This window comes from Rhinolophus sinicus, chromosome 15 (genome assembly GCF_057876585.1).
Source record: "Rhinolophus sinicus isolate RSI-liver-muscle chromosome 15, RSI-T2T, whole genome shotgun sequence".
In the NCBI taxonomy this organism is placed as follows: Eukaryota; Metazoa; Chordata; class Mammalia; order Chiroptera; family Rhinolophidae; genus Rhinolophus; species Rhinolophus sinicus.
In genome coordinates, this window is record NC_142515.1 from 51,890,477 (window position 1) to 51,902,516 (window position 12,040).

At 38.0% G+C, this 12,040-nt stretch overlaps 1 protein-coding gene across 10 annotated transcripts in view; it reads left to right on the forward strand.

The window, feature by feature from the left end:
• KAT6B (lysine acetyltransferase 6B) overlaps nucleotides 1–12,040 on the forward strand; it is a 176,109-nt gene that overhangs the window by 105,421 nt on the left and 58,648 nt on the right. For all 10 annotated transcript variants that reach the window (XM_088792069.1, XM_019745942.3, XM_074339632.2 and 7 more), the window contains exons 4-5: nucleotides 2,850–2,958; nucleotides 11,888–12,003. In XM_088792069.1, coding sequence (XP_088648195.1) covers nucleotides 2,850–2,958; nucleotides 11,888–12,003 — 225 coding nt within the window. The remainder of the gene's footprint in view (nucleotides 1–2,849; nucleotides 2,959–11,887; nucleotides 12,004–12,040) is intronic.

The following is a 12,040-nucleotide window of genomic DNA, read 5'->3' on the forward strand; positions in this document are numbered from 1 at the left end:
TTTTAAATATTTCATTTTCCTGAGAAAGGAGAGGAGGGAAGGTAGTGCAGGTGAGAAATGGGCTTTAGAGAAGACAGACTTATGTATAAATCTCAGCTCCACAGTTGATTCTCTGCAACTTTAGGACGGTTACCTAACTTCTCAGATCCTCAATTTGCTTTCTAAAATGGGCATAATATACATTCATGGCAGGATTGTTAAGATGATTAAATGAGATGGTGTATCAGTGGCCTTTAACCGAGCAACTACCCCAAGACCATTCCATGGGAGATGAGAAGAGGTGCTTCCTAAGCAGTCTGCAGAGTTTAAATCTATCCATGGTGTTAATTCTTGAGATTAGCTTGAAATATTCAGACATGTTGATAAGAAAATGTGATCAACAGGTTAGGTGACTTTGTGACATTTCAAAGAAGGGAATTAAGAATTGGGAGATATTTTCCGTTCTCTTGAATATGATTTGTTTGTAGTGGACTTGCATAGAATCGAGTTGCCATTTATTTAGACCTCTTTCTGACTGCAGTCCATTTTAATCTATTACCAGGGATTATTTTTGAAACAGTTTATATGTAGTCTGATTGAGAATAGTGAATCATAATAATTCTGTGACCCATTTACATGTATTACTGTAAAAGTTTCATTTCATACAAGTGACAATTTTTTAAAGTTAATTAGACTCGGCTATACTGAGGTTAGCAAAAAGTGCTTTGAATTATCAATAATTCAGCAGGGCCGACATTTCTGTATAATGCGGTGGTTTTATAGAGTATTGTGAGATAGTTATCCTTAAAATAAATGGTTGTGAGCATTCATCAGCGTGGTGGGGTTCACTTGAATGTAGTGTGAAGTGATAGCATCTAGGCTTTCTATTATTGGGCAGAGTGTGGGACATCAGTCTTTCTGGCCATGAACTACTAGCAACCTTTGTCCTTTGTGTTACCTTTAGTTAAAAACAAAAAATGAGCATGAATGCTGGCTGATGGCCACGTCTTTCTTATAGCTAAAAATTCATCTGGGGAAGAAAAATGGGATTGTTGATTTGGATTTGTTTCATTGAATGAATGATATGTGACATTTTGTAAATTATTTATCACTGAGAGGATGGCAGCAATGGCTCGAGCATTGTTATATCAAATGAAAGCAGGAATCCCATTAGTACAAGAACTGAGTTTTTGCTAGAATCTGTCAGGGGAATGTTGTCATTTTAAAACCAGATTGTTCTTTTAATTGCTATTTAAAGGAACAAAAGTGTTCCCAAGGTACTGCACTTGAGCAGTTGCAAGTAATAACTGTGGATCCGTAATTATGCAGTGCTGATGATCTGGCATTTAAAAAATGGTGGCTGGATTCGGTGACCAATTTGTTGTATGTAGCTTGTCTTTCTTGTTTTTTCTAGTACAAAGTAGTTTATACTGTTTTTATCACTTAGGCCTCAAAAATATATTTGCATAGCTACCTCGGAAAGTAAAACCTGTGCATATTCAAAGAACAAATTAAACTGAAAAGAAGGGCAAGATAATGAGCACTTATATTGTAAAATGAAATTAACAGTCATACTGGACAATTTTACAAATTCTTGGTCGTAAAATGAGTTCTGTTTTTTGATGACATGTCACAGCGAACCAGGACATTTGTTGGAGTCATTATAACCATTTGAAATGTTATTTTTGAGATGAGTTGTTGTTGTTTTTTTTTAAACTAGCATATGTTTCATTCATTTAGTCAGGTAGCAAATATATTTTGAGTGCCTGTTGTGCATCAGGCAATGTATTAGGCATTTGAGAGAGTTAGCTGAAAAAATGATGTTTTTTTCCTATGCTAATGTATATGGAGAAAAGCCTAGCAAAATCTTGTTTTTAATTGATATTAAAAAATTTGTGATCATACTAAGTTTTCTTGCCATGAATTTTTGATTCCTGAAATTAAAATATAAACTCATTAATTGTAGTTGCATTCAGATGACTAGCAGACAATATGTGTGAAAGCAGTAAAATTTTAGTTTTCCTACAGTTTTGGTTGTTCAAAATAAAGGTGACCAGATCTGTAGGCTCAGTCAACTATTCATATGGATGGTAATACTAGCATTGCTGGTAGTCATAAATAACATTGGAGACACAAAATATATGCAGATTTATACATTGTTCAAAGCAGTTTCCTTAGTGAGAGTTAAAGGGTGCTAGGAGGTTAGGCAAATGTTTTGTTACTTCTTTTCTGAAAGTGGGAATGTCAGGGATTGAAAGTTTATCTCCTTTGTGTGGCCTGGTGTAGTTTACTTTGGAAGATCTTGGTGCCAGACAGGCCTTGACTCCTCTCAAGTGATCCTACAGTACTTTAAAGCTCTTGCTTACTTCTAACTCTGTTATTATGTCACCTAATATTTTATGTCAGCAATTTAATACATGAATAATAGTAACCTGTACTGAAACATTTGATAAAGTTTAGCTAAACCATCTGACCTAACTAGATGATATTCATAATCTAGAACACTGAATACGTAGCTGAATCAATTTATTATAGGCATACAGATTATGTGCACAATTGAGATTTCAAATGTATCCGTAATGTTCATTTATGGAAGGTTGTAGAGTAGGTAAAGGTCTTAGATTATATTGGTTTAATAGAAATTACTTCTGAATCTTATATATTACTCTTAAAAACATTATTCAGGTAATCCCTTTAATATCAAATAATTTCAGAGATTTTTTTTTAGTAGCAGAAAATGTTGATTTTGAATACCTTATTCAGCAGCTTTTCTTCGTTAAAGAACTATGTAAGAAACTTTTGACTTTAATGTTTTGTTTTTAATTTTGACATGGGAAACTAAGCATCTGTTTTCCTTTTAATTGTCATAGCCCCGTGCCGATCCCATTCCAATATGTAGCTTCTGTTTGGGGACTAAAGAATCAAATCGTGAGAAGAAGCCAGAAGAACTCCTCTCCTGTGCAGACTGTGGCAGCAGTGGTAAGTTGGTATTTTTTCTGTGTGTGTACAATGACTCCCTGTCATAGCTACATGCTCTTATCTCTCTATCAAAACCGTATTTGTTATTTAAAGCAATTAGTTAGTAATAGCATAGGTTTGAACTTTTACAAAAGTTAGTACAAGTAGAAGGGGGGAAAAACGTGTGAGTATATTACCACTGACATAAAGATAGTATATGGGTGTATATAATACGATATATTAATATTTATAATTAAGCTTTGATTTAGTACAAGCGTTGGTAATTCCATGTGGAGTGTTCTACATTGCAGGCAGATTCTCTGTAGAGAATTCTAAGTTTTTAAGAAAGCTGAGTACAACTAGAATCACTTGTTTTCTAGAACCTGAAGTATCGAGAGATATTTGAGTTAGAATATATAGTGTTTCAGGTCATGACACCTACTGCTAAAATATAATCTATAGCCCAGCTTGGTGTGACTCCAAATGAAAGGGATGGTATTCTGGAAATCACAATGATAGGATCAAGAAATCATCAGTCATGAAAGCAATTCAAATTGCCTAGAATAGGATAGGAAAAGAGTGGTCTGTGTAGAAGGTGATGTTGAAATCAAGGAACACTGGACCCTAAGCAAATTGCTGTACGCCCAGATGGTTTCACGGGAGCTGTCACTTCTGCCTTTTTCTCAACATAGGAGTTTCAAGACCACACCTCCAGTTTTATAGTGGAAATTAAAAGTCAAATTGTACTTACATTAAAAGAATTTGTCTTACTAGCCAGTCTTCCTTCTTGTTAAGCAGGTGATAGTTGGCCAGCTGAGCTCTCTCTTTCTCCTGCTTTTCCCCCTCACCCCCCCTTCCCTCCTTTGATTCCTCTCTCCCTCCCTCCCCCCTCCTCTCTATCAATATCTATCTATAGGTACATATTTACATATATATGATTATATGTATGTATGTATGTATATATACAGAGAGTGCCACAAAAGTGTATACACATTTTAAGAAAGGAAAAAACTATTAAAATTGTAATACTCAATATATACCGAAAACAAAAGATGAATACAAGTCACGTTTGACTTCTGCAATTAAAAGAGATGTTCAAAGTGGTTCCCATCAGCGTGATTTTAATACAGTTTTTTCCTTTCTTAAAATGTGTATACATTTTTTTTGGCACCCACTGTATATCAACAGATTGAGTGGCGTTTATTGGACTTTAAAAAAAGTAATCTTTTTATGTTAATCTTTAAATTTTCTTCCTCCCAGCCTACTGAAACTTCCCCCCCAAAATTGTTATTTTAAAATTCATAACCAAGTAGTATTTCTGGAGTTATAGTATCTTTAAAAACAACACTTGCAAAATACCACAATGTACTTTCATTGACGAAGTCACAGTAGGACAGTGGTTAAGAGCAAACCTGAGAGCTAGCCATAGCCCAGCTCCTCTACCTGGAGTTAATTACTTAACCATTCTCAGCTTCACTTTCTTTATTAGAGAATTAGGTAATGGTGGCACCTACCTCTTGGGTTTTGTGGGGGTTAAATGAGAGGACACAAGTGAATGGCAGAGCACTGGGTCATTTACAGCTCTGGTAAGGGTACTATTTAAATGCCAGCCATTGTTAGTATTTGGCAGCTTTGATATTGTTGTCCTTAATTGCTTCAAGTGATTTAAAATCTTATGACCACTTTTGACAGCTGCTTGATGGTGGGACAGAGACAGTGTTTCACATGACGGTGTTGGATAGTGATTCTTCTTCCTCTTACAGAAGGTTTAACTTGATGGGTTCTATGTGGTTCCACAGCTTTCAGGACCTGACTAGGAGGGGAGAGCCTTGGAAGCAAGACATTTCAAACTCTGCTTGAGAAATGCATTCTGACAGTCTTTTTGATGGGCTTACAGATTCATTAAAATTCTTTTACCTGCCTGTGGTATCATGGATAGTGACAAAAGGGCATGGAAACATTATCTGTATGTTCAGTTTAATAAATTTCAACCCTACAATCTCCCTGTTTTATCCTGGGGAGGTAGTGCCTCACTCATCAGTTCTGACTCTATAGTTATCTTTTGGGTTTTCTCACGAGGCTCGTTCTGAATGAATTATTCTTTTGTTTAACTGCCTGATCAGTTCAGTGGTGTTCACTTGTCTAGGGTCTGCCCTTTGTGATTTTTAAGGTGGTACTTTAAAGACACCTTTCACTGTTTTATTTCATGAGTATGTATTTGTCTGGACGCCTAGACAGATTAAAGACGCACTTAAGTGTGGAAAGAAAAGTTCCCTTCATATATTTCCTTACCTCTGGTGATACACTTACTTGAGTTGATAAGGAATTTGAGATCGTTATCTTCTAGATGGTAACTTCAAGGCCTCCTTCACAGGGTATAAAGGCGTAATTCTAAACAGGTAGATCTTAGATTTTCTGATGTAATCAATCTCCCTTCGTCTCTCCCAGATTGAAGACCTGCCAAAGGAGAGGTTTGATCTCCTTTATACTTTGAGGTCACCGACATTTTTTCCCCCTAAAGCTTCTTACTTTTCCAGGGTATGTAGGTGTAGTATTATGCTTGCTGTTTTCAAAAACACTCTCTCTTTCTCTTTTAACAAGTGGATTGAGGATACTGTCTAGAGGGCTTGTATCACCAGAGTCATTTTGTAAGCCAGTCTTTCCCCCTCCCTCCAGGTAGAAAGAGCCAGAAGCTTTGGAGTCAAGGTGTGGGTCACAGCAGAAATTCAAGCCCTGGGGTCATCATGTCCCTTTGTTTAGGACAGAGGATGGCTCAGAGTGCTGCTCTGGACTCTGCAATGGGATCCGGCTCTAGTGTGGAGGTTCACTTACTCTCTCCAGTGTGCTGTGCCGGTCTGGATTTAGCTCCGTTAGTCAAAAAACCCATTGTTCCTAATTCGGGGAGATTGTAGACATTTACTTCATCTGGTAGATCAGATGAGTGCACTTTGTTATTTGCTAGTCTTCTTTGCCTTTTATTTTTGGTAGTCTTTAAATAGAAGGATCAAAATAAGATATGGTTCTTCTTTGAGAGCGTAGTGGGGAATCGTGTGTAGTTATAATGCTCTGTTGTGACCCCTTGGTAATTCTAGGGAAAAAAGAATGAAATAAGCTGGCATGATTCAACAGTGCCTTGTAAGAATGGCGGGAGCCCCACTGTGGGAATTCCAGAGTGGTTCAGAACCACCCCTAGTTGGCTTTATGGAAAATGTCGTCATCTCACATAAGTGTCCATTGGTCCTAGGATTGAACTGAGACTGTTGGTAATGAATGATCCAAGGAATCCCTAATGTGAGATATTTATGAGAAAAAAATACCAATAGCAGTATAAAACCACAAAAAGGAAGTATAGATGGCAGCCCAAACGGAGGATCATTCTTAAATGTGTTTCCCATATGTGCCTGTTGGTTTTCAGTCGCCTCTATCTGAAGTCCCATTTGTATGATGTCACATTTAGACTCTGCTTAGATTTCATAGCCGTGAGTAATAAATGTTTCCTTCTGCTTACATCATAAAATAAAGCCAATTAGAAATTTTTGTATTTGTAAGATGGCTCAGTGCTGCAAATGGGCAGTATTTCTTTCCTTTAACAGTTTTTTTCTGCTGAAAGTTCTTTTGAAAATATGATTCATGTTTGCAGGTGGTAAAAATGTGAGGTGAGGTGTATGGTGCAAGGAGCCCCAAATGTGGTGTTCCAGTTCTCTCCTGCTTGCCAGTTGGGTAACTGCAGTTTTCCATAGCTGTAAAGTGCACCCACCATCCACGGGCTGTTGTGAGGATCCAGTGAAATAATGCTGTGAAGATTATCAGTAACTGTAGAACATTTCACAGCCGTGAATGATTCTTCTAACCACTGATATGAATGTGGGAATCATCAGATAGTCTTCAGGTCTATGGAAATATTGAGACTAGGAAGTGATTTTACTTGACTTTCATGGATCAGCCTACTTTGAAATTAACACTGTTGCATTCTCTTTGCCTCATTAAGACCAAATTATCTTTAATTAGCTTCACATAAGTATTAGATATTATACTAAATGAAATTTTGTGTCTGCTGCTCAGATTGCTGGGTGGTTAAATCTTACTTACAGATGAGTTGTATGCATGTGTGTTTTCAAATTAGCAAATCTAAGATAAGTGTACAGTTCAAAATTACAGCATCATTCTAAGTGGAAGCTCATTGAAACTAGAGACAGAGAAAGGCTGCTGTGCTGTAGCTGGGAGAGCAAGACAAACCACCTTTGTACAGTAAAGGGGTAAGAGCCGTGGGGTCGAATATCAGTTCACCCTCAGAAGACCTGAAGTTTCTTCTGGGTTTGTCTTTGTGTGTTAACCCTGAAAAAAGCTTGTCTGCCTTCTGCTCCCACACTGAGCTGGTTGGTGGCATATAGGCACATGAAAAAGATCACTAGTTTGTTCATGTCAGTGGGAGAAAAAGCCCCAGGGATTGGTTGGTTAGTCATCCAGTTTCACACTGACTAGGCACAGATTGAATAGTTAGGTTGGGAAGGAGACCCTTGACTAGAAAGAAACCTAAAGATGGAGTCTAAGGGGCAGTAGCAAGCAAAGGGGAGGAGGAAGCGTTGGTGGCCCTGCCACTCACAGCACAAGGCAAGCTTGAGCATCCCAGGGGAGAAACGGGAAGCAGAAACCTTGTTTTTGGCCTGTTATTTCACTAAAATTGTGCTTGTCAGGATTAACAGTGACCTCCATATAGCAAAATCTAAAGGTCACTTTTCAGTCTTTGTCAAAATCGAATGGACACCTTTCAGACCACACCAAATACTTTTCTCAGCCATGTTGAGAATTGTTTTCCTTGAAATGTTCTTTTCCTTCTGTTGCCTTGATATCATAGTCTCTGTGTTGTCTCTCTACCACTTCCTTCCACAACTTTTGTTAGTTCCATGGCCTCTCTCCATCCCCTAAATGTTTCTTCAGATTTCTGTCCTTAGCCCTCTGTTTTTACTTTGCTTCATAGCTTCCCTTCAGCTCCAAATCCTCACGTAGATATAAATGCTTCCAGAACTTCTCCACTCAGACACCTATAGAATCCACAGAGTTAATATCCAAAACAGCTTATCAATCTTGCACTGCTCCCTCCACCCCAAAACAATAAAAACAGAAATCTCAGCAAACAAACAACATCTTGCTTCTCCTGAGATTTCCCATTTCAGTAAATGGCACACCACCGGCTGGCTACTCATTCAGTCCCACAGCTGGAAATTTGGAGACAGCCATCTCTGTTCTATTCTCTCACTCCAAGGAATCACCCAAAATCCACCGATTCTGCGTTCTGATATATATCCTATATCCTCCACCAAACCCACTCAGATCTACTATTATAATAACCTAAGTATAATCTTGACCCTTTTTCTCCTCATCCATTTTTTAATACTGCAGCTGAAGTTCCTTTTTAACATGGAAAATCCAATCTCAGAATTTTTTCGTATGATTACCAATTACCCTTAGGAAAAAATTCAAATTCTTTAATATAGCCTGAAGACCTCCTCTGGATTGGGCTGTTTTCCGCGTCACTATCCCCTTCATATTATGTACATGGTTATAGTGAACCTCTTTCCTCTCCTTGAATGTGCCATGTTTTCCTCTCTTCCTGCACATACTAGCTTTTTCTGCCATGTCCTCCCCTCGTCCTATCTAATCCCACTCATTCTCTGAGTCTCTTCTTTAGGAAGAGAGACACCTCCTGCTAGGTTCTTTCATATCTCGGAGCCATCCCATCGTCATCTGTGAATCCTAATTCTTGTTTAACGTCTGTCTTTCCTGCTAGACTGACTATAGCTCCAAAACGTCTGACCTTTTCCTCACTGTGTCTCCAATGGACAGATGGTTGGTCAGATAGCCAGTCCCAGGGACCCAGTGTCTGAGTTTTTATTAGTTTTCCATCGCTGCGATAGCAAATTACTACAAAGTTATTGACAGAATTCAGTTCCTTGGGTTTGTAGGATTGAAATCCCCATTTTCTTGCTGGCTGTCATGTGGACAGCATTCCCTGCTTCCAGAGGCCTCCCAGCATAGTCCTTGGTTTGTGTCCCCAGCCCCCTTCTTGCATCTTCTAAGTCAGCAGAGTTTGGTGGAGTCCTCCTACTTTGAACCTCTGCTCCTTCTTTGTCTCATTAACCCAGCTGGAAAAGATTCTCTGCTTTCAGGTATTCGTGATTAGATTGGGCCTACCCAGATAATCCAGAATAACCTCCCAGTCTCAAAACCCTTAGTCACGTCTGCAAAGTCCCTTTTGCCATGTCACGTAATGTATTTACAAGTTACAGGGATTATGGCATAGACATCTTTGGGAGGCATTATTCTGTCTACTACCGAGCCCATGGTTTTTTCCTCCCACAGTACTTCCACCAAAAACCATTTCGACAGGTTTGTGGTCTCATTGGTACTTGTTTAATTTTAAACAGTATTTCTTTGGTTTTGCTAGATAAAACGATTCTAAGCTACTGGTGCTTAATATGTGGTTGTAATAAGAATAAATGAGTGAGTTAATATGCGTTACGGTCTCAAATCTGGTAAATTGCAAACCACAAAAGTAAACCAAACTCCGAAAGGCAAACCACCATGAATTGTGTCAGCAGAGAGAACCCAAATTTTAGAGGAATTTGTTGAAAAAAATGGCTAAATAGGAGGTAAGGAATTACATTATCAATCGCGTTATTGTCCTTTATCTAATTACTCTAGATTGTGTAGTAGTCTATCAAGACTCAGGTACAGTCTTTTTTGTTATTTTAAAGTTGGCCACGAGAAAATGAAATGGAACTGTTTCTTCGTCCCTCAAACTCCTTTGCAGAATCATAGACATTTAGAGCTGGAAGGGACCTATGGCCAATTCTCTTGAGCGAAATAAAGGCAAGATTGCTGCCTAAAAGGAAAGACAGGCTGAAGATTTTAGAATTTGATGGGGCAGCTTAAATGGTAGTAGTTGAGATGTAATATTGCTTAAAGTTAGGGAAAGCACAAAAAGAAAGAATATTCCTTGCTTTTGATGGAAAGTGGCTGAAATCCATTAATTTTCAAAATTTATAAAAGTATTTTTCGTAGGGTATCTGTAAGAATAGTAAGCTATAAAATGATATGAATTACCTTAGTTACTGAATATGAAGCTACAAAGTAAAAAAGCAGATTTTAATGTAGAGAAAAATTTAGTGCATGAAATTGAGGTCATATGTGCTAGTGATGTATGACTTACAGGAAGTAATAAAGAGGGGGAAAAAGAGAAGTAAATGGTATACTTTTAAGCTGATGGGACCCATTTTAAGGATGGAATTTAAATTGCTGTACTTTAAAACTTGAGTTTTTACCCCCTTCACTGTATGGGGAGGGGGAACTCTGATCAAAGTAGGCCTCTTCCCTCCCCCTGCAGAGTATACTTCTTTAAGCCCATAAGCAAGCTGTCTTTGTTTGCTGTTCCTGAGCAGAAAGAGGTGATTGATACCATTTTTATATATTTAAACTTTCCCCCCACATTTATTTGAATGAGAGAAACCCTTGTAAAAGAATGGTGTCATAGGTTAAATGCTTCTGCCTGGGTGTCTCTCCTGCCTGACGTCGCACTCCTATGACAACATTTTATTTGCTCAGCATCTTAAGTACAGATGTTTAGGGTTTTATTATTATTATTATTTTTTAAACTCAAGAATAGTGTGCTTTTATTAACGGTATTGATGATTGATTTTGAATGTTTTTACTTCAAAAAGCCAAATCTCCTGGTGGGTGGAATTTTATGAAGCACCTGTTAAGCTTTAGGGGGGGAGGACCTTTTTGGCAGCAACCCAAAATACATATTTAAACAATGAGCCTGCCAAAGTCAGGAAATTATAAAACAGTTTTGAAATTGCAGAATCTGCTTTTTTTATTACCCCTCAGGTTTCTTTTGCAGCTTGGTTATAAGTTCTTTCACATGGGATTTACTAATGTTCTTGCTATTTTAAGACCAGATTTAGAAAAATAAAATCAAGTTTGGCGATCTCAAGTTTGTATGATAAAAGACCATCAGATTTTGAACTGAACTGCCTCCCAAAGATTCTAAGCTCACACTCCCGAAACCATTTGGAGGAAACTATTATTCAGTGTAGCCTGGCTGGCTTTCTTGAATGGCGTTGCCCCTCGGGGTCTCTAGTTTTCCTGTGTGAAGTGAGAGCTGTTAGATGAAAAGTGTGCCCAAAACAGTGTGGAAAAGCTGAACACTCATAAAAATGGGGGAAACCTGCTGAGGGTGTGCTTCTTGGCATATTCCATTTGACCTGGATCTTTCAACATCTCAAATTTACCATTTCTGCTCTTACTTCTAGAATTTAAATTCAGGGACTTGGGGGCAAGATGGCAACAGTATCTTCTTTATATATCCCAGCAATGAGATAGTCTTCATATGCTATTGGAGATATATATATATATATATATATATATATATATATATATATATATATATATATATGTTTGTAGTTGTGTTATGTTAAGCAGCCCCAGTTTTTAATTTAGCTAACTGTTGTTTTTAAGTTTTATGATTTCATCACAGGCAGCAGGAATTGTTTGAACTTCAGCACTCCCCTCACAGTCCGGCATACCAGAAAACATTGGGTAAATGGTGGTTGATGATGCTGGTGAGGGCAGGAAATTTAACAGAAGGCACAGAAAGGAGAACGTGATCTGAGCATCTGTTATCTTCAAGTTCTCCAACACTTGTGATTGGAATTGGTATACATTTTCCAGATTTCTCTTAGGGAAAACATTGTAAGTCACTCTGTTACACACAGAAAAAAGGGAGGGGGCAGAAAGGAAAGTGTAATTTGGATTCTCTGATCTTTTTGTATTTTCAAGTTCTTAAGGTTCTTTGGCTGACGTCATCACTATCTATTAAATATTAGGGAGTGGGAGTTTGAAATAGCTAAGGTACATTTCCCATGAAGCAATCTGTTTTCTATTCTTATAGGACACCCATCCTGCTTGAAATTTTGTCCTGAATTAACAACAAATGTAAAGGCCTTAAGGTGGCAGTGCATCGAATGCAAAACATGCAGTGCATGCAGGATCCAAGGCAAAAACGCAGTAAGTATGGCTCCGTCCACCGCCTGGTGAATTGTTA